Consider the following 24,221-nt stretch of genomic DNA (forward strand, 5'->3'; position numbering starts at 1 on the left):
AGTCAAATTCCTTTTCATACATTTTATACCTCCAGGGATGCTATTTAAAAAATAAAAAAAATAAAACATTAACCCTTTGAATCCTCCCTGTTACATGAGTAATTGAAATCAGGCTTGCTGTTTGAAGGGTATAAAGAAGCTGATGTATTTTATGTATAATTATCAACTAGAAATGAATTAGAGACTGTTTTGGTTTTGTGTGAACATTTTTTTACTTGGATGGTGTAAAGTTACATGACCAGAGACATTTAAATGTAGGTTTTCCCCACTGATGATGTCTGTCTCAGCTTAAAATAGATACAGCTACCATATTCATACAAATAATATTTAAACCGTCTGTTATTATGTGTAAATGAGATTGCTCTGGCTCATACTAATAATGATAGCAGGAAACAGAAAATATGTTAAGTTGTCAAATTGTGACCAGTGGGAAGACACTCATTTTTGAATAGGTAACAGACTAAAAAAGTGCAGATTTCAAAGTGGTGTTGCATTAAAAGAAACCAAATCACCAATTATTATGCATTTATTCTTGGTACATCATATCCTTTTCCCAAACTATGGCATGTTAGTGATTTTTATATATTAATCTCTTATATATCAAAATTACGAGCTTGTTTGGAGTTTTGCTGTGAGTCTAATTGAATAACCCACTGGTTACAGTTACAGCCACAAATAAACGCCATACTTAAAAAAAAAAAAAAAAAAAGACCTTAAGTTTGTTTCATGCTCACTTAGCTGGGGAAAAAAATTATAATAAGTACCTCTGTAGAAAAATAATACTCTCACTCCAGATTTTGTAGTAGTAAATTTATTTAAAACAAAAGTATTCCAAGATATTTGGTCCCATGATAAAAAGGTGACATTTAAAATAGTTAAATAATACAATTTTGCAATAAACTAAAACATTCAAAGGTTGCCAATCCTATCAAATGTGATACAGCCGGGGGTGTTTAACCTTTAAAGTACATCCAAGTGCATTACAGTAGTGATCGACCACTTGTGTGAAATTAAAAAAAAAAACAAAAGATGGGTGCTTAAATTGAACACTAAGATTGGCCTAATAAAAAAAAAAAAAAGAAAAAAAATTTTTTTTTTTTAAATTGTTTAGAGATGCAACTTTTCTGAAATTGAACAGCAGCTGAGTAAAATATTCCAGCCTATTAATATATAAAACAGAGAAAAAGTACCAAATGAATTAAAATTTCATAAAACTGGGCTTGAAGAGACAGTAAGAGCTCTAGTGTATCATCTAGACTAGAGAAACCTTATGAATAACCTGCCAACTACTTGCTTTTTAGTTTGTTTACATTTATAGGCACATGTATAAGCTGAAAACATGAAGAAATTGCACAAAAGACAGAAAGACCCACAAACGGAGATTACATGAAAATACGCTGGTGCTTCTGGAAAACGAAAGTTCATGGACATCTAATCTATCACTCAGACCACATCATCCTCGTCCTCATCATAGTAATGACGGTTCCTCTTAATGAGGTCCTCCACAGAGACATCAGCTCTGTCTTCCTCAGCTTCTTCTCCATCCCAAAAACCCACATCTTGTGAGGCTTGGTTCTGCTCGGGATCTAACCCAGACTCGCTTTCGGGCGATGATGGACTGTTGTCTGGGGAGCTGCATTTTAGAGAGGACAGTTCCTCTTCTTGTGCTTCCACTTTCTCCTCCTGTTCCATCTTTTCCTCATCGTGTTCCTCCTTGGTTTCGGTTTCACCTTGTTCCTCCTCTTCTGATAGGTTGTGCTCGGTCATGTCCTCGGAAGAGATCACGGTGTCGGTGGTGGAAGAAACGGGTGACATTTCCTCCTCCGAGCTTGGCTTCTCAGTTGAAGGAGATCTTTGGCAAATCTCGCTGGGTTGGGTGACCGGCGCGGAGCTGAAGATGGAGAACGGCTTGCTTCTCTCCTTGAGTGAGACACTCCTGCGGATCTTTGGGAGATCTGATTGGTCTGAGTTGCTTGATACCGTGTCGCCCTCTGGAGGCCATTTCGGGCGGATGGGTTTGATGCCATTGCCATCTGCAGATCCACACACATGGGTTGCACTCTCATCCCCTTCAGACTGTGGAGGCCAGGATATCTTGAGTCGCCCCGTCTCCAGTGGCTTCTCCATCCTCTCAGAGTTGGCCTGGGTTCGGGTCTCTAAAGTGGCCGCAAGCACGTTAACTTTTACCAGTGGAGACTCCTCTACGGTTGGGCTGGAGGTGGTTTCTTGAGGAGACAGCTTCATTTGCTCCTCGGCTCCTTCTCCTCGCACCTCCCAAAGCTCTTTGTGGGGTCGGTGGCCAAAACCCTCATCATAGTTGCCCTTGGCCTTAAACAGCTGGCAGAAGTGCGGCTTGCAGTAGACATTGTTGTGCAAAGAGGCGTAGTTCAACAGACTGAGCAGAAGAGGGCAGCAAAACATAACGACAGATTAGAAACAAACCAACTTTAACATCATTTAAATACACAAGTCCTGTCCTAAATGGCACCCCAAATCTTTTTAATGACAAAAAGTTGTTTTATTTTGTCAGGAATAACGCAGACATGATGAAAAATGGTGTATCACGGCAATGACAAAAAAACAATGTTGTAAAAAAAAAATTGATAGTATGAAAATATGACCGGAAAAATGCCACATGACATGCACTAACTTCTCCAACAGAAAAAGAAAAAAATATATATTTTCAGATCGAACGTCTTAATTTGTTTGAGAATGGAGAAAGACCGTTCCCTTAATAGGCTCCAGCATCGTTGCCACAGTACCACTTCGAGAGTGCATTATTTCTCTAATAATCTGAACGGCCTGGAGTCACAGCCACACATCAAGACATTATTAAAATGATTTATTTCAAGACATTTGTCATGTTTTCATCCTGAAATCTCGCGTGTGTTGAACTAATTTCTTGCGCACCTTATAAACCTTCCATTGCAATTTCCCAAAATGTAATTTTAGAGCTAATAACAGAGGCTTGAGCCATTGATATTCAGGCTAATGCAGTCTAATGCAGTTATTAGAGAGAGAGAGAGAGAGAGAGATTAATCCCATGTGACTATCTGCATCTGCATGTCTCTCAGTTCAGCAGCAGTGTCTACTAATACTGAAACCCCAATGCATTCTATACATATTCAACATAAACATAGCCTACATTGATGAGAGTGCACAAGTGAATTTAAGTTTGAAGTTTAGTTTAACTTAAGTTCGATCCATAAAGAATTCACAATATTGTATTTAAGTATTGTACTCAATGTTATTTCAGAAGACTGGTTTCAACATTTTTGTGTAATACATAAAATGTTTAAAATAGAAAACAGTTTAAAAATAAATGTATAATTAGATGCCATGAAAAAAGTAAAAAATATGACTAAACACTGACTAAGAATATATTTTTTCTCAGTGGACAAAAACAGAAGTAGTAACACTGGCTATGCATGAGGTGAGCAAACTTATGATCATAAACTAAGAAATAGGACACCCTACAGTCTTGTGCCTACTACTGTGCACATCAAGTGTTTCAGTATAGGACCAGGGCCATGGTCCAGTCTCTTGTCCTCACCTGAGTTTAGTGTTGCAGTAGGCACAGCGGAAGCAGGTGTTGTGGTAAATCTGCTGATTCGCTACAAGTTTCTCTAGCGGGTACACGGTCTTAAGGCACATGATGCAGGTTTCACGGACAGGCAAACGGAACATCTACAAGGGCACAAAAACACATACAAATGTTTCAGAAAAAAATACAGAAATAAAACTAAACTAAAAGATAAAAATAAAAGCTAATATTTATTGAATACTCACCCTAACAGTTTTAGGCTGGTTTTGTTCAGGACTTATACCGGAGCCTGTGAAATGAGAGAAGAGTGTTAGCGTTTCAGCAAAACTATCTCTAGAGGGCGCTGACTTCCAAGTGACTAACAGTGATTGAATTTGATAAAACACTGAGTTTAGTCATAGAATAAAGCATTATCAGTCTCAATAAGTGTCAAAATACTTACAGTACAGTTCAACTTTAAACTAAGATTAATAACTAGTAGAAAATTCACTCATGATTTGTATGGAAGTATGTTTGCAAGAGACTCACCATTCCTGTCTGAACTGGGACTTTTCATAGTGTTGGATTCAGAGTCCTGCAGACAGAAAGAGACCTAGTAAGGCTACGGTGCCAGAAACATTACTACTTAAAAAAAAAAAAAAATTGTGTTAAAATTAAACTGCAGTTGTAACCCTTTTTGCTTTTAAAATGTGACATCCAACTAAAACCGGATATTCAATACAAATAAAACACATGGGAATTGACTGCATCATGAAAAGCAGGAGGTTAGATTCAGGCTGAAAAATCGAAGGGATTCATGATGTCAGCCAAAAGAGAAAGCCAGATGTGGGGCAAGTTGTTCGATGAATCATTAAGAAGGCAAACAATGTGTATGTACACTATAAGGCCGGGATCATATATTAACAAAAGCAAACAGGGTGTGTTCAGTCAGAGCATCTCATGTTGTCAGTTCTCACCACATCAGGAGACACTGGCGGCACATTTTCCTTCTGTTTCCCACTGTGACTGCGGACTTCATTGTCTGCTGGTTCACTCTGCCAGAACCAGGAACACAAAAAGGGAAAAGGTTATCTTTGCGCACGTGCTCCCTTAAAGGAACAGTTATCATTTTATCATCCTGAAGGCATTCCAATCTTCAGGATGCAACACAAAAGAATCACTTTTTAAACTGATCGCTTTTTGCTATTTTCTCATGCAAATGCGATGGATGATGACCGAAGACATTAAACTTCAGAAAAGGGTTATCAAAATATCATAAAATGGTCTATATGACTCTGGACTATATTCTTATTGAACTGTAACTAACCTCTAGAAAAGCTAGCCAAAATGTATGTCATTATTCTCTGATGATCCTGAAATCTGAATAAACCAGATCAGTCCAATTCATGCATTAATCATTAAGGTGGGTTTTATGAACGGATTCATTCTTTTTATTCACAAATTGGACAGAACTCAAAAAGATTTAAGGCCTCTGTCAAGATTCTTGGGGATTTTCAGCATCCTTTCCGTCAGAAAGTTTCAGTCCCTGTTCATTTTTAATTGGAAGAAGCATGGAAAAAAAGCACTGAAGAGTCAGTCATCCGGGTTTGGAACAACACGAGTAAATGATGACAGACTTCTCAATTTGGGGTGAGCTATTCATTCAAACCAGATGCAAATAGTGTCATCTCAGCAGAAAGACTGAACATTTGCATGTGATGAAATCATACGGAGTGTAGTAACTGAGGCAGTGTTTATGGTGAAGGGGGTGATGGGGGTTGTCACTCACGGTGGGGGAGGAAGGGAAATCGTGCTTAGTCACAGCTGCCTGGTACATGGCCATCCGGTCCCTGAGAGGAGTGGACTCTACTTTGACTCCAGAGTCAAGACTTTCTGTAAAGAACGGAAGACAAAGAGTCAGATTAGTCAGTGGGGTTTCTAAAAACTCAATTAAATACAATGGGAAAAAAAGTGTGTGTGCCACAAGGTCAAAGTGGGAATGGGAAACAGGGATTTCCACAGAACTGCCATCAGCACTTTCCAGAAAGCGGATTCTTACAGTGTTGCGAAAAGGAAGCAGGAAGTTCAAGATGTGAGATCATGTAACTGAAAACATATTGTACGAGACTGGGGTGTTTATTTAGTGCTGCGTTTGATTCTGTACCTTTATCTTCCATGTCCTCGGATCCACTGTCTCCAGTTTTCCCAGGCTCTCTGGACACCTAAACAGACAAAGAAACCTGTGTTAATGAAGAAAGCTAAGCATAGAACAAAGACAAAGAGAGCATTAAGAAGTCCTTAAAGTAAATGTGACTAGCCATTTTAAACCCATTTTACTGCTTAAATGCAAAGCATTTCAGAATGAAATGTAATTTCATAGACTTTAAAGTCAGACCCAATGCAAATTTGATCTCATTTCCATTCTCTCCTCACAAATTTCCTGTTTCTCATACCATCATGTCCTAGTGGCTGCTAGGGATTGGGTAGTTGCTAAAGCATTGCTAGATGGTTGTTAGGGTATTCTGGGTGGTTGCCATGACGTTAATGTGCAGTTGCTAAGGTGTTGCAGTTGCTAGGACGTCATTAAGTGATCTGGGTGGTTGCTAAGGCATTGCTAAATGGTTGCTAGGGTATTCTGAGTGCCATGTGTTCTTATATGGTGGTTAAGGTGTTCTGAATGGTTTTTAGAATGTTGCTATGTGGCTGCTAAAGTCTTCCAGATGGTTGCAAGGGCATCACTGAGTGGCTGCTAAGGTTGCTAAATAGTTGCTGGGTGGTTTTTTACCCCACACTTAAATCTCTATGACATTCTGATATCTAGATATGGCTTGAGTCCTTCAGGGATGCCAGATCCGTGCAACAAAACCAACACAATTTATTCTTTGTAAAGACCCGCCCCCTTCATTACTGTTGCAATATCTGACAAGCCATGCCACTCTCACACCACACATCATGTTTTCACACAGGTACTGTGGGTATGAAAGAAAGTCTCAGTTTTCAAATTTTGTCTTTTTTATGCTCTTTAATGTATTGTGACAGATCGCTGTAGCACCTCAGTGCAAGCGGCACGTGAACCGATCATCTCTTCCTCTATACAAGTTATAGCATGAAATAAACATGAATGAACATCAGAAGATGTCTTGTTCAAACCAGAGAAAAATGTCAATACACATCATATTTCAAGTTCGAGTCCACCGACATTAATCTACTCTTCTGTCTGATTTGTTTGTGGGACAAAAATGGCAGATTCGGCGTTATGATTGTTTAGATCACCTGTCAATCAAATTCCCTGCGAAGGCTCAATTGCTTCTTTTTATTTTTTTATTTTTATTTATTTGTTCTGCACGGATATCACATGGATACAGTACAAGGAGGGGAACGAAACCCAGTTGGGTTTATACAGAGTTCCACTCCACTTACATGAATCAACAAAAAAAAACTTGTTTCAGGGAAAATTGACTAGCAAAATTGTGTTCTGCCTGGGGGTTCTTCTCTGTCAAAAAATATGTTCTGGGGTGCGTTTGCCAAAAGCAATTATGTTCGCAAGTTCCGTCATTACCAGTAACGTCCAATGGAACTAATGACCATAGTTATCTAACAATGCATTTGGGAAATGCACCCCCGGACGGATGATTTCACTCAGAAAACCTGCAGCAACAGTATGAAAGTAACCCAATTCTGCAGGAAAACTGAGGACTTGGCAACACTGGAATTCTTCCTTCAAATGTAAGTCTCTAGGATTTTTTTTCATCTGTTGGCCATCAAAAAATAAAAAGATACAAATATCTTCATATTAAGCCTAATTCAGTGCAGGACAAAATTAAGCCCCAAAGTTTAACACTCTGGGTAAGGGGTTTGTTGGAATCCCCCAACCCATGAGCTAAAGTAATACTTTAGCAAACAGCACTAATTAGCAAGGTGACAAGAGACATTCAAAGCCATGACAGCAGTGTTTAAACATGTCTCCTCCTCTGGCCGGCCAGCTCCTCCACTGGCATCAATAATCCTCTAATGAGCTCTGAGAGAGCCGTGGACAGACACCAGCGTCTGGCTTCACTGCCGCAACACCACCAGCACACACCACACAACCGCTCTCATGCAATTCTACACCCACGGACTGAGACACATGGAGACCAGAACAGCCCTGTTACTAAACCCACAACATTAACCCAACAGTTCGAGACCCTGTTGATATGGCTGAACTGTATGACGTTGTCACAATGTTTGATCCGTAAACTTTTCAGTGAATTAATTATTAAATTCACAGGCAACATTTATACATTTCGACATCTGTTCCTGCTTGCTTACAACAATTTAATATAATAAATCTAGCAATGAAATGGTAGAGAAAATGTATTTCTTTATGTAGTGATATTACGTCTTAGCTTTTGTTTCAGACAATGACACTTAAACAAAAACATATACTTTTCAAGTGCCTAGCAAATACAGTCCTAAAACAGTGCAGTCAATCCCAGGACAAACACATCCTCCAAAAAGTCTGCTGTATCCATTGTCATTGTTCTCAGGAAAGCAGCACGACAGGAACTAAAACTGACATCATCCCACCCAACAGAGAGTTTCCACTTGTAACAATAACAGTATCGATCTGAAAGCCATGTCTCTTACCTATTTAAAATCAGACAGACAACAACGGGCGGTCCGCCGTGATTCCTGGAGATTTACAGAGCCGAGTCTGTCTGCCTAAAGCCCGGCAGTGCTCTGAGAGCAGATTAGAGACTGTGAGCATGCCAGTGTTTTGCTGGCAGCAGCGGGAGGGATGGAGAGGGGGAGGGCTGAGAGGGTGGGGTGGGGTAGGCAGCTGCTTGAACCTCTAAATCCAACAAGGGGGCTGAAATCGGCCCACCCCCCAATCATGGATTAGCCATCAGCACGGCTGTGGGGGAACCAGCCGGCCAGGCATCAGTGCAGCGTCTCCAGGCTGGTGTGCAGACACCAGGGGAGCGGGAAATAAACACAGTACAAAAGGCAAAGGCAGCGCAGACATAGGGGGCATCAGCCCAGACAAAAGACCCTCTATTAATCCAAAACACACAAAAGATGGGAACATCTGAGCCACGGCCTGCTAGAAATGAGGAGTGTCCTTATGTTATCAGAGGATAAAATCTTTAACAAAAGATAAAATATATACAGTACACATACTATATAAATTCAGTACACTTTCATTTCATTTCATCCTTGAAATAAAGTGGCAAAAGGAAGATATTTTTAAATATTTGAAGATTATGGAATATTTTTTCATTATTTATCTATACATTTTAACACTTTTATTTTATTATTGTAATTACTTTATTATTATTCTGTTATTTTAGCATAATTGAGATACTGTTATATTTTATTAATGTTTTGCATCAGTTTGATTTTTACAACTGTCAATTTACATTTTAATTTTAGCTAAAGTTTACTAATTTAGTTATTTTTGTCATTTTTCTAGTTTTTATTAAAAAAAAATTCAGCTTTAGTTAGTTTAGTGCATGAAGTTAACTATATTACGCGTGATATATATATATATATATATATATATATATATATATATATATATATATATATATATATATATATAGTATATACACATACATACACTGTATATACACACATTATTATTATTTATTATTGACAAAATATTATCAATTTATTTTTTATTTTATTTTTCAGTTTTAGTAATTTTGTTTTGGTCATTTTTAGTTTTTAGTCATTTTTAATGTCTAGTTTTTATTTCAGTATTAGTTTAGTGCATGAAGTTTAGTTAACTAATATATACTGTGTGTATATGTGTGTGTGTGTGTGTGTGTGTGTGTGTGTGTGTGTGTGTACACACATGCATTTATAATTATTAATTTATTATTATTATTATCAAAATAATTAAATGAAAATCTGAACTAATGAAGCACACTTGATGGTAAAACATCTGCGAAAGTCTAGATTCTTATGAAATGCGTTCCACCCTTCAGACTCCGCACGTCATTAGATCTAGTCATATCTGGAACTTCTCTTTATTAACTGCTTTTCTCAGCAGTTCATTACTCAGTTCAGCTCTCAAAAATAGCCCAAATTCAAAATCCAGCGACATTCATAAAGATAATCTCTGCGGCAGATTTAAAAAGAAATCAAAACTGCTGGAGGAGCTGGATGAAGAATCTGTCTCCCTCATGACCATCCCTCAGGTTAAAGGAGGGAGGTTTGGCTTTGATGGGAGCAGAGAGCTTGAACCCTGCAGTGATCATGTGGACATCCGCCCCCACTTTTAATGAGAGCAACCTCATTCCTGTTTAATGATGGAAATGTCTTTTGAGAGGGTGAGGAGTTGGAGTTTAGCTTAAAAAATGAATTTCAATTATTCATCAGTGTCACTACCAAGTCAACAATGTCGAAAAAACTAGGTCACTGAGTGAGTTGAACTCAAGAAACCAGAATCAGTGTCCAGTGTCCTATTGAGTCATTTCGTTTCCATGAAATGTCTGGTTGGACTAAACTGAAAGTTTAGATTAGGGATGGGAAAAAGTCTCTAACCCCAATAAGCAGCAGTGATGTTTGTCTTTGCAAGAACCACTAACTATGGTGTGGATTTAAGTTCATTGCATGCTGGGACGTTTTGAACCACTAGTAATGCAGTGGTGACGGTACAATGGGAAAAAATGCATTCAGTTTCAGTCTTTCCCTCTCCTCCACCCACGCTACTTCAAAACAGCTTACTCTTTTGCAGATAAAATGTTGGGCACGACTCCCTTTGCAGTCCGTGGAACAAACAAGAGACACCATTGTGTACGGTGAAATCCCAGTACATTTTGAACACATAACCTTTGAGAAAAATGTCAGATGAAGACGAGGCATGACTAAAAAGACACCACAAGAATGTTCCTGTCATCTTCAACCACACACAACACAACAGATCAGAAATCAGTGGCTCTTGTTTAAAAAGTAGCTTTAGTAAAACTAGGCTTTCACATCTTCTGACAAAATTTAATACAACAATGTTAGAACGTTGTTGTTTTTTGTTTTTTTTAACTCCAAGTATGAACAATAGGAGAAGTAATGCTAGAATTAACAAGCAGCACTTACATTTAATGCAAGGTTACAGAACACGAGTTAACAATACTCATCCTGCAGGCTGTTTGAGAGCAGTGAACCTACAGAAACAGCCTTAGAGCTCAGAGGGAGACTGGAGGAGCACACTGGTGTCTTCATGATCACAGACCATGTGACTCGCAGCATGACCAGTCTCTTCAGTGTTTTGAATGCAAGCAGATATCCGGCCAAATTTTAAGGGGACATACGAGTAGACATACTACTGTACATACTAGACTTACTAGATGAGTCACGATGCAAAAACATCCTCAAAGTCCAACCTGAACATTTATGAATGTGAACCAAGCTGCAAAAACAGGCCATTCAGAAATTATACAACCATTCAAAAAGAAGTTTGGAGTTGGTAATATTTTTAAAACAAGTGTCTTGCGCTCACCAAGGCTGCTATTATTTGATCAAAACCCGTAATATTCTGAAATATTATTATAAACTGTTTTCTATTTGAATACATTTTAAAATGTAATTTATTCCTGTGATGCAAAGCTGAATTTGCAGCATCATTACTCCAGTCTTCCATGTCACATGATCATTCAAAAAGTCTCAGTTAATATTTATAAGATGAAAAAAAATATTCTAATTTTAAAAAGTTGGGGGGTTGGGCTTTTAAATTGCACACACCCTTTTAAACAGCACACACACTTTCTGTTCATTCACACATACACACAAGTACTGTTTTTTACTAAACTGACAAGATGCCCCATTGAGATAATATGCACCAATTTAGATAATTATTTGTACTTACATTGTTGTGAAAGGTCTCGCCTTTCTCGAACATCATCTTCAGACTGTTGAGAGGCACTGTGGGCTTTTCGATGGGCACATCTCTTTGCGTCCACTTCTCCATCGCCTGGTCACTGTCGCTCAACAACCCGGTCTCTGTGCGGTCAACAAGCTGGCCGTCTGTGGACTCCAGTGAGGGGTTAACACCGGGATCTAAAGGCTGTCGCTGATGGTTCTCCTGCTGTCTGGAGTGTGTTTTGGGTTCTGGAGATAAAGGCGTTTCGGCTGGTTGTTCCCAAAGCTGCTTTAGGACACTCAGATTGCCGTTGCGCGAGGAAGGAGTCGACTTCTCTGGAGACTGTAAAAGAACAAAGAGACTGTCAGGAGAGCGTTCACTCCTGGGGTTTCTCAACTTTTAAACACTAATCTCGACAGAAGACAAACCAGACAATGGAGTCTGACTGAACTGCAACTCTAACTGAAATTTAAACATAATAATAAAAACAGTATATACAGATTAAGTTATCTCAATCTTCTATAATTAAAATTCTAAAAGATCGAATTAAAAATACTAATACATACACTTGTGATTAAGAATACATTACTGACTGAAAGTCTCCAGGGCTTTTGTGACAATTCTGACACAGAAAAAGACTAAGGAAAAGCAGTAAGCAGATATAAATGATTGAGAGTATCTTATCTGGATTAGTAGCAACTGGATAAACAAAATCATTGTTAGTCTGTTAGGAAAAGGTTGACTACAAAACCTTTAGAAACCCGGCAAATGGAAGGAGTGGCTCCCTCAGACTGTGCTGGTGGAAATGAGGGGGAAAAAAATGCAGCACCAGATGCTAGTCTTTCGAAAATATCTGCATGAGGGAACTAGGCCAAGCCCCTTACAACAGGACAGACGAACCAGGAAGAACATAAAAAGGGGAAGCAGTAACAGGAAACAGGGAAAAAAAGAAAGTTTGTGAAAGATATTACAAGCTTAGTCACATGTCCAGGTTGTGTGAGGAGTTAACATTTAAGGTTCAATTTAACAACAATGGGATGGAAAGCAAAACCTTTGATTAAAAAAAAAAAAAAAAAAAGTTTAACAAAACCTCAAAGCAAAACCTTCATAACACGAAACAGCTGCATTCTCTTTCAAATACAGTCATATAGTTCATACCTACATCCACAAGAGTGTCATCCTCATTTCTGCAGCTCCTGACAAACCCTTACACCATTTACTGAAGCTTCCTCCTAGTGTTTTATTTATGAAGAAACACTACCATTCAGAAGACACAGGTTGACTGGAGCAGTTATGTAAAGCGCATGGGAATTACCTTCAGATTAAGACGTCTAAATAGGGATTGAGATGACTGGACACTGAATGCATGTGTGTGTAGACAGCAGCAGCAGCAGTAGTAGTATAGTAGTGCAGTTTTTGGAAAGATAGCTAGATAATGAATAGCAAAGTGGTGAGAACTTACTTTTTTCTTGTCTGAGCTTGTTTCTTCTGCTGCCTTCTGGTACCTGAGAAGAAATGAAGCGGAAGAGTTCACTCAACTTAAACTCATGAAGGGTAGCTGGTTTCTATGAAGTCTAAAAAGCAATCCTCAGAAGCTTGACTTCTCTGTTCTGACATGTATCTTCTTATATATCTGCCTAAAAATGAAAAAAAAAAAACACTTTTGATCATTGGTGGCCCCTAGTGGTCACATGTAGCAGTGCAAACCGTCTTGATTCTGCTTCCAGTTTTATTTTATGGCATGTTAAAAACAAAACTTGAAATCTAGCCTAAAGGGGTTTCAGATAAACTAACCATCTATTGTAAGGACTTTTTAAAAAATTCCCAAGCACCGAAAGCGGTAAAACTAACCCATTTCCAAATTAAAACCACATTCAAAAAAAAAAACAGTGATAAAGACTACAAAAAAAGATGATGATAATCACAGTTCTAAAAAGTGAAAGTGAGTGAAAGTGAAAGTGACGTGACATTCAGCCAAGTATGGTGACCCATACTCAGAATTCGTGCTCTGCATTTAACCCATCCGAAGTGCACACACACAGAGCAGTGAACACACACACACACTGTGAACACACACCCGGAGCAGTGGGCAGCCATTTTATGCTGCGGCGCCCGGGGAGCAGTTGGGGGTTCGATGCCTTGCTCAAGGGCACCTAAGTCATGGTATTGAAGGCTACAGGCCTGAACAAACGCAACAGTTTAAAAAAAGCAAATACCAAACAAATGATTTATATTTGCCCACACCTATCACAGGTCAGTAATCAGATTCCAACCCATTTACTCCTTCACTTTGAATTCTTTAATGCTCACTAAGCCAGCTGGCAAATCTACAGAACTAAGGATGGTGAAGTCATTGATGTAGGTGTAGAAAAGGAAGCTAAAAGCGGAACGCTGGAAAAGACATTAGAAAATCCGACAGGAGATGCACTGGAACAACTCCAGATGCTTTGAGAAATTCCTCCGCACAGGAAATGCACTGACCGAGCTGCTTCTAATGAGTCGGGCAGCAGATATGTAGCTGTAAATCAAACATGTATGCTAGTGGTCCATTATCAGAGACCAGACTGAAAATGAGGAATTCAGTTCGGAACTTCAATCTGAAGCGTTTTAGAGTTCTGACATTTTTAAAACACGAAACAAGTAAGTATTGGGAATTCTCATAGGTCAGTAATTAAATGCAAGTAAATTATGCAAAGTATATCATTTGTAATTAAGTTAAACGGTATTAAATTTCTTCTTTGACTATGTGTCTGGGTGTTGAAAGCATCACTGTAGGATTTGATTGCACTTTCTGCTGATGAACCTCCTGATAATGTTGGAGCAGAGGTCTGAACATCATAAACCAATTTAGAACAAAACAGCAGCTTTCTTTTAAAACAGCAATGCCTTGTAAAAAGGTTTAGTAACAAGGTCTAAAGAGCACTAAAAGAGTGCTGAAGTGAAAGCAAATTGGAGAGGTTAGAGGACAAGTGAGATCAGTTTTAGATATGCAAATCCTGAAAATTTGCTTACTTGGAAAATCGCTCAGCAATGGCCGTGTTTTTGCCTCGCACACCAACAATGGAGAGCTCCTTTGCTGTAACTCGCAAGGACTGTGAAGCCCATTGCCCACGATGAAATGAACTGACTGCCATCTTGGTTTCCTGATGTCTTCAGTAGGGTTTCTGTTAGGACACAGGCATTTCAAATATTACAATGAAGACAAAAATACTTGCTCCTTTGATGATTATATACCCAGACCAGGAGTTTTTAACCAAGACTCTCAAAAAACAACCCAAATATATGGAAAAGCTAGATTTTTCAGTACCACTTATTAAACTTTTAAAATCCATTACAATATCAGATGATAGTCATGATTTTTCCAAAAAGTTCTTTATGGTGGAAAAAGGTTCTTTAAACTCTTAAAGTGCCCCTTTTATGGGTAATGAAAGATTCATATTTTGGTTTTGGGAGTCCCCAACAACAGATTGACACGCTTGCAAGGTCAACAAACACTTTCATTGTCTTATAATATGCATTTATTTTGACCTTGTTTGCTCAACGACTCCCAAACGATTCGTTTAACGATTCATTCTCCTTTGCATGACGCTAATTGGTGGTGATTGGTCGATTTAATTTTAATTTCATAATGCCTGTAATGTCTTATAAAACAGTGTTTGTGAGCGCAGTGCTGCTTTGTGTACAGTGTTACAGAGGAAACCGCTATTTTACCGCATTAAAAGCGGTACCTAGTGGCAAAGAATGAATTTGCATCTTCATTCAGACCTAGATGAAAAGACCAACAAGTGGGTGGGCAATATGCTAATGTTTCATGTTGACGCCAAAATGAAACGGCCTGGGATTCGTTTTAAAAACAACTCGTTTCAATGATTCAGAGTCGACTCTTTCTTTTGAGAGACAATAACTTTATACACGGTGCACTTTCAGATTTCAAACTTTGCAGGATTTTTTTTATTCACGTAGAGCTGTGTAACACACTGCATGAAAGGTCATTAAAAAAAAAAAATCCATAATAGGGGCACTTTAAAAATAAAAGGTTCTCAAAGGCAGCAAAGCCATAGAAGAAACATTTTGGTTCCTCAAAGAACCTTTCAGTGATCAGTTCTTAGAAGAACCAGTTTTCCTTAATGTGAAGAGCATTTAAAAAACCTAAAGAACCTTTTTCGACTATAAAGAACCTTTTGTGCATTGAAAAGTTTCCATGGATGTTAAAGGTTCTTCATGACATAATAGATGCCAATAAAGAACCTTTATTTTTAAAAGTATAGATAGACTACAAAAATGTTCTATAGAATAAAAGAAATGGTTATTGTAAAAACTGTTAAAAGGTTCTTTAGGGAACTAAAAATGGTTCTTCTATGGCATTGCAGTGAAAACCCCCTATTGAGTGTAGATAGAAATATGGTTAATTGAATTTTATTAGAAAATTGAAAACCCTACAATCAAACAATAAAAAAGCTGGCCCAATACAATGCATTGCAAAAAAAAAAAAAAAAAAAAAAAAAAAAAAAAAAAAAGACATCCAATTATACTCGGCAACCGTGTGATGGCACAAATCAAATGTGTCATGAAATCCCCAAAACACCTGCGGGACATTTGAAAGCAGAAGAAATTATTCTTTTCCCATATCACTCTTAAATGTGTCATCATTCGGCGTCAGTGCACAACACCTGTAACTGCTCAACTGATCATTCAGACATGCTCAGACTTATACCTGATATGACAGGAAATAGTGGAGCAATGCTCTTATCACATGCTGTCATGCTTGTTAAGGTACTTACAAAATTCACAGGAAACCGATCACCTGTGAGCAACCGTAACCCTCTCTTTACCCATGAATTCATCACGTACACACAGGTGAGAGTCTTGTATGAATAGACAGAAACTGCTGGAAATTATCCATGTAAAGATTAGGATCAGAAAAGAATCTTCCTCAAACTAGCCAGCATTAGCTTTAGAAATATATCAATTCAAACATGTTCTCCCACCATGTGGGCTACAGTTGTGCAAATGGATGTTTTGGGTGAGAAGCAGATTCACTGTTAAAACGTCACTGAAGCTGCTGTCAGCAACTGACTCATCATTACCTCAGATTACTCCACTTACATAAAACCATAAACAGACTTTTAATCTGCTATATAGTCTGTTGCCTGAGAAAGTGCCATATCAAAGAAACCCAGCAATGAGCTTTATTCAGTTTTAATACTCTAAGAGATCTACGTTTTCTCAAGGATTTCTCGTATTGAGACATTAGGATGTGACTCAGCAGATGAGACACTCTCTCTCGTCTCATCTCATAAATCAGGACTTTCTAAAAGTCAACAAATTACAGTCGAGGGCTTTCCAAAATTGCTGGTTTGCTTCAAGTAGACACATTCATCCAGCATATACAACGTGCTTCTGCTTAAATGACATGGGAACATTCAGATGAATTCAATGAAGCAGAAATATCACACTCCAGTCACATCAGCATGCTTAGACAAGTCTACACTTTTTAAATTCCCAGAGGTTTGACTTACCCTTGCTTTTAATCTTATCATCAGAAGGGTTCCAACATCTTTTGACCAATACATTTTCAATACTTCAAGTCATTATAGTTTTTTTTAAAAATCACAAAAAGCAACTTAGAGCTAGTCAAAATGCCTTTCAGTATTAAAAATTCATAACTTTTTCAGGCCTGGAAATCAGTTTTAAAAAATAAAACTTTAAAAAACATTTTAAATAACCTTAGCAGCAATAAGCAATTTTGTTTCCTCAGAATCGTGTTTCAAATGAATGCACGTTTCCTTTTAAATTGCTAAGATTATTTCAAATAAATAAAAATAATCTCAAATATTTTGTTGTTTATTTAATTCACACAACAACATTTTCATGACAATGGATGCAATGCACAAATAATGCTGAAATGTATGAGCTCTTTTAACTTTGATTACAAATAACGTTGATAACATATTAAGCATTAAACTACATATTAACCTGTTTTACACAAAAATGACTTTCTAAAATTAATGAATGCAGTGTCTTGATGAAATAAAGATTTTTTTCATTACATTGTGTCTCTTTTAGATTCACTTAGCAAGTTAGATAAATCAACTCCAGGGACTCTTACAGAAACATATGGTTGTGAGACCATTGAAAGCAAAGTGAGAAGCAGCTCAATCAAACAAAACCATGAAGCATGCATTCAAAATGCAAATCATGACAAGCTTGTGTTCCCTCTGAACTCATCAACACAAACAAAGGCCCATGAACCACACATCAAAACATACTTACTTTAATCTTGCAGTCTTTCAGTGGATGTGCTGAGAGTTTTCTTCTTGGCCTCTCAGTCTGTCCTCTTAATGCTCTGAACACTCTGCCTCTGCTCACTCTCACATTGTTTGTGAGTGAGGAAATATACTGACTCCTCTCAGCCAATGGGAAGAGAGCTGCTTTGCACCTAACAGGTAAGGCTCCTCCCACTTCCGGGCTCAGCAGTTCATCAGACTCTCAGCAGAACAGACAGATTGAGTCAACAAGGCCTCTACTCAGTCTGGGAATCCCACAGAATTCCTGGAAGTGAGCAAAAGTCCCCGCCTCCATATCCGGCTCATATTTCACTCCAAAATGAAAAAAAAAAAAAAAAAAAAAAAAAAATTAATTAGGACAATAAAGATTGTAAGTTTTTTTTTTTCACATTATTTTTTTCTTCTTTTTTTTCCTTCATTGGACATTCTTATTCAGTTCTCATCTAATAGAAAATAAAACTGTGGAAACACAAAGCAATGGTGTCTCACAGAGGAGCCTGTCCAGGAGTCAGGGAGTCAATGGATCCGTTCTTTTTTAATCCCAGTCACATGGAAGTCTTGCTTGAGACTGGACACAACATTCCACACTGTTAGATTACGAGTTCTTTCAGAACATTATATATATATATATATATATATATATATATATATATATATATACTCTGAATTTTTTAATATGTAAACAATATGTAAAAAAATCTATTAAAATATGTGAAATATTTAGTTGTTTAGTTATTTTTATTATGCTATACTTTAATTTGTTTTATCTCACTATATTATTATATTGTATTGTATTGTATTATTAGTTATTTCCAGATTTTAAATTTGTGTACCTAAATGCCTTATTTTTCTTAAGGGGACTAATTAAAATCTATAAAATATTCTCATGTATTTGTCAAGCACTTTAAGTTCAGAAATTGTTGGTGTTTCATGAATGGAAAAGTGATAATGTTCCACTTTTTACTCAGTTTTGTCATGTTGAGAACCAACAGAAATATGAGAATGGGTATATATGAACATATATCATATGTCATTTATTGAAAAAAAATGTTAATATTATTTAATGCATTTTTCCTAACTACCATTTTCTTATTTTGCTGAGCACATTTATTCACATTTTTATAGATATCGATAAAACAGAAATACATGAACAAATTGAATAATAATGAAACAGAACAAATAAAGAGTTCAGATGCAAAAGCCTCTAAGTGCCATTTGTGCCTATATATGTGTAGGTTCAGTAATTTCAAAGAAATGGCAATGAATAGGTAATGGACACTTAAAAAATAAAAATTGTTTAATTGAGGTTTCCTATCAAACTTTATCAGTAAGGAAACTTTCTCACAGAATCACAATCAGAATCACAGGCTGTCAGAGCCAGACAAGAAGACGGTTATCATCAGTTATCACCGCTTCATTATTTCTGTCTCAGCAGTTCATCACGTCCCTAAGGCAGAATTATGGTTTCATCATCACACTCCCATTCACAACTCATTTTAGAGTAACTTATGAATCACAAATCAAGAACAGAACAGAATGAATTAGTGTAAAAAAAAAGATGGGGGCATTTGAAAATCAGTTGTCGATAGTGAAAGTGTACAGGTACTAAAAATAGCATTAGTTGTATGCAGATTAAAAACACTCCCTGTCCAGAAGGGGGCGGCAGCAGTAGTTGTTTTTGTATCAATATCACATTACATGCGGATGAAGTGTGAACGAACAATCAAACGTTCCTCCGTCAAACTGAGGTAAACAAAATTTACTTCGTGCTTAATGAAATGTGATTTCATTCATGTCTGTAGGGTACTTCCCTTATCTCTGTGCAGGCGGAAAAAACCTCTACATTTTAAACTTTCAGTTTCTGCGCTAGCGTAAAAGGCTTTATTGTTAAAAGAAGAACGTGAGCGCGCGCAAATTTGTTACAGTAACGCTGTTTATTTAAAAACGGAAGTGGATCGGAACTGAAAGCCCGTGTTGCATGTTGTGCATCATTTGATGAAATGACTATCTCTTTGTTCTCTTCAGTTTCCCGCGCTCTTCTCTACTGATGCGAGTGTTTGCAGTGTTTGTAATCGATATATACTAGTAATTGTGGCTTAATATTTTATTATTCCTGAGCAAACCAAACCAACGTGTTCAAATGTGCGCCATAGGGTTTATTGTAAGTAAACAAAGATGACGCATCTCTAGTTGTGGGTCACTAAACTGGAAAGTCCCTTGCAGATAGTGCAAAGAAAGATGCGGCATATACAAGTATGCACCAACAATAAAATAAACACGAATTAATTTGTGTATTGTCAGCACACGCATGTAGGGTTACAATCTACCGGCTATATATATATTTCATAATTTGAAAGTGATAACAAAGAGCATGTGCAGTTTTTAAAAACAACTTGTCGGTGGGAGGGATCATGAAGAAGATACTTCCTTCATCTCGGTTGCACCTATGATGCTTCAGCTACAGTTTCCTCTGTTGATCTGATCTTTATAGTGTTGCTTCTAGCCAGAATACTAAGTGTTTTATTACACGCTATATGCTGTTTTGTTTAAGTCAAGTCAAGCGACTTTATCTATATTTTGTTTGTTTAAAACAATTTAATTTCTGATTTTATTACAGCCTTAACCTTCAGTTTGAAAACCAGTGTCAAAACAAGGTTTTCACATCACTGACCAAGCACAAGAGGCGATGGATGGGCCTGTAGATGGCATCAAGCTCATTCGGAGACACAAGACAGAGCTACTGGAGGCTCTGACAGGAGATCCAGATATTCTGCTTCAGCACTGCCATGCCAGCGGCATACTCTCCAACAATGAGTACAACAACATCAAAGACACGAACATGCGTTCAAAACAGGTACGGGACATCTTGGATTATGTGATTCACAAAGACAACAAGCATGCTCTGAACTTCCTGAAGTTGCTGAAAACGCAAGACATGCAAGAGACATTTCCTAAACTGCATTTCCTTCAAAAACTGCAAATCAACAAACGCAAGACACCAAAAAACACAGGTATGATCTTACACTCAGCCGTTGTGAATCATTCATTATCTACCATTAACACCCCTTGAGTTTTGGCATTGTGACTTTTATGCATATTATTCTCATTATTGTAACTTTTTTTTTATTTTTAATGCTGTTTTCATTACAGTAATAGTAATTTTTTACTGTCTTACGGTTAAAAATATAGTTGCAATACATTTTGAAAAGTCAAATCATTTAACTTATAAATAATTACATGCGATAAATGCTACCATAATGTATAAATACTGGAAGAGAAAGATAACAAATTTTATTGTTACAGTAATGAGAATTAAACTGTATCTTGCATTACATTAATTAAAATGGGGGGATATAACAATGTCCTGAAAATCTGTAGAGCTGCTTTAATTTAATTTAAATTCATTTTAAAATCAGTTTGTTTCATAATTGATATAAACACAATATAAACACTGTTATTTTCCTGTTTTATTAATGTGAAGCTTCTTTGAAACATTATGTTATGTATAAAGCACTATATAAATTATAGAGTTTCTGCTGGTCTTTAATTTGCACTTCTACAAATTAAGGTCAGAGCAGAAAATCTTAAATTCATAAAGTCTCTGTGTTTTGTCTTGTTTTCCAAACAAGTACAAATATCAACACATCAGTGAAGTCAAATGAAACAAAATGAAGTGAGTTTATGTTTAAAAGAAGAATATATATCTTTCAATAGGGGAATGAAAACTTGTTTTTTCTACTGAATTAAGTAGATTTTTCTGAGCCAGTTATATTTGTTCTCATTTTAATCATAAACTCACTTCATTTTCTCATAAAACAAGTCTTATTTCATTTTGCTTTTAGAGTAAATGTATCTTGCTTTAAGGATCTTTAGAATTTTGCACTGGGTAACAAAAACAAAAATACTGATCATTTTTATTTTATTAATTTTTTTTGCAATGTGATCAGAAGGTACAGTAAAAATAGTATTTTTTCTAGTGTACTTTTTTTTTTGTAAAAAGACTTAAGTAATGTAGATCTTGAAAATTATGTCACAATGCAACAACAACAAAAAAAAGATCCTAATAGTACACTTTGTATATGTATATTTAATTAATTTCACCCCATTGTTGGTTTATCAGAGACGACAGCAAAACGACGACAGGAAATAGAAAACGAGCCACTGCGTGAGTCACATACACACCTCTGCTTTGCATCTTCAGTAGCAGCTTCATGACAGCACTGCTTCATTACGTAACTTTGCTTTTTCTCAGACTCCAGGATGGTGAGCGAGAAGGAGATGATGATGGTGGCCGGATGCATTGGGAACAGCTGGAGGGAGGTGGGCATTATGGCACTGGGTATGAACACCACCACTCTTCAGCAGATAGAGGAGGACAACAGCCAACACAGAATGCGGGTTTTCACCATGCTGCGAAAATGGAGCATGCGTGAGAGGGAACAAGCCACGGCAGCTCGTCTCCATACCCTAAAAACCAATTCAGCATGGGTTCCCTCAAGATTTCACATGTTTTTAAAAAAATGGTGACAATATTAAAAAAAGTACTTTTATAAAAAAAAACAAACAATGAATAACGAAACACACACCCATACCTAATAAAAAATAACACAAAAACAAATAACTTTTCGAAGCAGTACATGTAGCACTTGACAGACATGCGTCCAAAAGTATACCACTAGAGGGGCTGCAGCACTATATACATGCTTGCAGACATGTCACTAGAGATTAAGTCAGATCTGTTAAAAAATTTTCATATTTGTATTTTTTTTTTTCTTTTAGTAAATGCTATGATTAAGTCAGATGCATGCTTGAAATAATAGGGCAACTTTCAAACGCACCAAGCTAAAATGTGGGCATTTCGAATATTTTTCTTAAACTTGATGTGCAAACTTTAATTTTTTGCAAATACCATTGTCAGTTATGCTAAGATTTTAAAAAACAATGCAATATTGTCAGTTATGCTAAGATTTTAAAAAACAATGTAATGCATTTACATTTGTAATGCAAATGTAATGCTTTTTTTTTTCTTTTTTCAAAAAAGGATCAAGACTGAATTAACTGTCCATGTCATTGTTTTATTTCAATGTTTTTTTTTTATGGCATTATTACTTAATTGTTTTTCTCTTAAGTTTTTTTTTTTCATGTGAGATCAAGTTCCATTCCTACTTTTTAGATTGCACTTCAGCTTGTGTTTGCTTTCTGATGGTACAAATTTGTTTTGTAGCATTCCATCTTAATGCATTTTACAGAATAATGCTTTTCCTTTTTAAGTAAATGAATGTGAAAGCTTTTATCAAAGTCTTAAAACTTGAACTGATTCCATGAACGGATAAGGAAGACTTAGATGTTTATGATGGAAGTTTAAAAAGTTTTATGTTCCAATAGAGACCGCTATCTGGCAACATAACGGCGACCTTCGCTCTCTCGGCAAGTATCACGTTGTTTCACCCTGATGCTTTTTCACCCTGGTGTTTCACCCTTGTTCACCCTTGTTCACCCTTGTTTTGCATGCCAAGCAGGTGATAGGATGGGAGGCGGAGCTTTGTACAATTCCATTGCACAGGCCTGTCATTAAACAGCATCTAGTCTTGCCAGACTTCATGGAATCTTTTGCTGTGGGATTATAATACTTGTTTTATTTGATAGATTGCAACCTGATGAGGAAACAATCATTTCAAATTTGTTATCATGCTTACATGAATTGGATTTCATGTTATTTTTTTTTCCTGTTATTGTACTTTTTTGGTACCTTGTTGCGCTGATTTGTTACTTTAAGTACTTTTATGTCTTATTTCTGTTTTGTAAATTGATCATGTTTCTGGTGATGGGCTATTTGTAAAAAAAGTCAAATAAGTATAAATAAAGAGAACTAAATGAATCATTACTGTCATTATGATAAAAGTTTGAAGTTATTTTTTATTGTTTTATAGCTTGTTTTATTGTATAATTAATATATTTGTCAGATTTGTGTTTATTGTTTTATAGGTTTAAGCTATAAATAACTGGCTCCCGGAGAGTTTTTTCTTTTTAAGGGTTAGGAATGGTGAAGAATGGAAAATCTACAACTCACCTGTTCGTCAGAATCTCTATTTTATTTATTTAATTTTTAAATTGCATTTGTTGTCTATGTCCATTTTCAGTTTCATATTGATTCAGTTTAGTAGTTTTATTTTATAGATTTTGGTTATCGAAGAGCTGAAACATGTGGGAAGGGTTTCTTATGTACAAACACTAATGAAATTGTAAAATGCAGGAAGAAAAATCATAAAGAAACTGCTTCAAAAATGTAATTTCAGATTCTTTGGGGAAAAATATATATATATTATATATATATATATATATATAAATATATATATATATATATATAATTTTATATATATATAACATTCAAATATTCAGTTAACTTTAAACACATAACATGCAAATATTCAGTTAACTTTTTCCATAGGAAACCTAAGTTAACTTTTTCCATAGGAGATACTTTTTCTATAAGATAACTGACCTGCATTGGTCCAGGCTTTATTTGAACCCTGTGACATTCCATTCCACTCTTGAGTGAGTGTGTGTGGGA

At 36.6% G+C, this 24,221-nt stretch overlaps 2 protein-coding genes across 2 annotated transcripts; one reads left to right on the plus strand and one right to left on the minus strand.

Moving 5' to 3' along the window:
- Positions 1–795: 795 nt before the first annotated feature.
- LOC109113188 (LIM domain and actin-binding protein 1-like) lies at positions 796–17,791 on the minus strand. Its single transcript, XM_042750760.1, has 11 exons — positions 17,637–17,791; positions 14,376–14,527; positions 12,826–12,868; positions 11,370–11,705; positions 5,688–5,745; positions 5,313–5,416; positions 4,501–4,578; positions 4,073–4,118; positions 3,790–3,833; positions 3,554–3,687; positions 796–2,395 (listed from the first exon to the last, which is right to left on the minus strand). Exons 2-11 carry the CDS (start codon positions 14,495–14,497, stop codon positions 1,444–1,446), a joined length of 1,917 nt encoding a protein of 638 aa, XP_042606694.1. The 5' UTR covers positions 14,498–14,527; positions 17,637–17,791; the 3' UTR covers positions 796–1,443.
- Positions 17,792–19,300: 1,509 nt separating this feature from the next.
- On the plus strand, positions 19,301–22,177 carry LOC109081368. Its single transcript, XM_042750545.1, has 4 exons — positions 19,301–19,398; positions 20,268–20,661; positions 21,771–21,815; positions 21,903–22,177. Exons 2-4 carry the CDS (start codon positions 20,337–20,339, stop codon positions 22,175–22,177), a joined length of 645 nt encoding a protein of 214 aa, XP_042606479.1. The 5' UTR covers positions 19,301–19,398; positions 20,268–20,336.
- The last annotated feature ends 2,044 nt before the right edge of the window (positions 22,178–24,221 follow it).

The sequence above is a fragment of the Cyprinus carpio genome, chromosome B23 (assembly GCF_018340385.1).
Source record: "Cyprinus carpio isolate SPL01 chromosome B23, ASM1834038v1, whole genome shotgun sequence".
NCBI classification, from domain to species: Eukaryota; Metazoa; Chordata; class Actinopteri; order Cypriniformes; family Cyprinidae; genus Cyprinus; species Cyprinus carpio.

What these genes read in the sequence shown, in the direction of transcription:
- LOC109113188 (XM_042750760.1), bottom strand. Translation starts at nt 14,497, where the DNA reads ATGGCAGTCAGTTCATTTCATCGTGGGCAATGGGCTTCACAGTCCTTG. An exon ending in ATTGCTGAGCGATTTTCCAA is followed by an intron (nt 12,869 to 14,375) that starts GTAAGCAAATTT and finishes ATTTCTTCTCAG; the next exon opens with GTACCAGAAGGCAGCAGAAG. An exon ending in GCGAGACCTTTCACAACAAT is followed by an intron (nt 5,746 to 11,369) that starts GTAAGTACAAAT and finishes TTGTCTGTTTAG; the next exon opens with GTGTCCAGAGAGCCTGGGAA.
- LOC109081368 (XM_042750545.1), top strand. Translation starts at nt 20,337, where the DNA reads ATGGATGGGCCTGTAGATGGCATCAAGCTCATTCGGAGACACAAGACA. An exon ending in CAAGACACCAAAAAACACAG is followed by an intron (nt 20,662 to 21,770) that starts GTATGATCTTAC and finishes TTGGTTTATCAG; the next exon opens with AGACGACAGCAAAACGACGA. An exon ending in AATAGAAAACGAGCCACTGC is followed by an intron (nt 21,816 to 21,902) that starts GTGAGTCACATA and finishes GCTTTTTCTCAG; the next exon opens with ACTCCAGGATGGTGAGCGAG.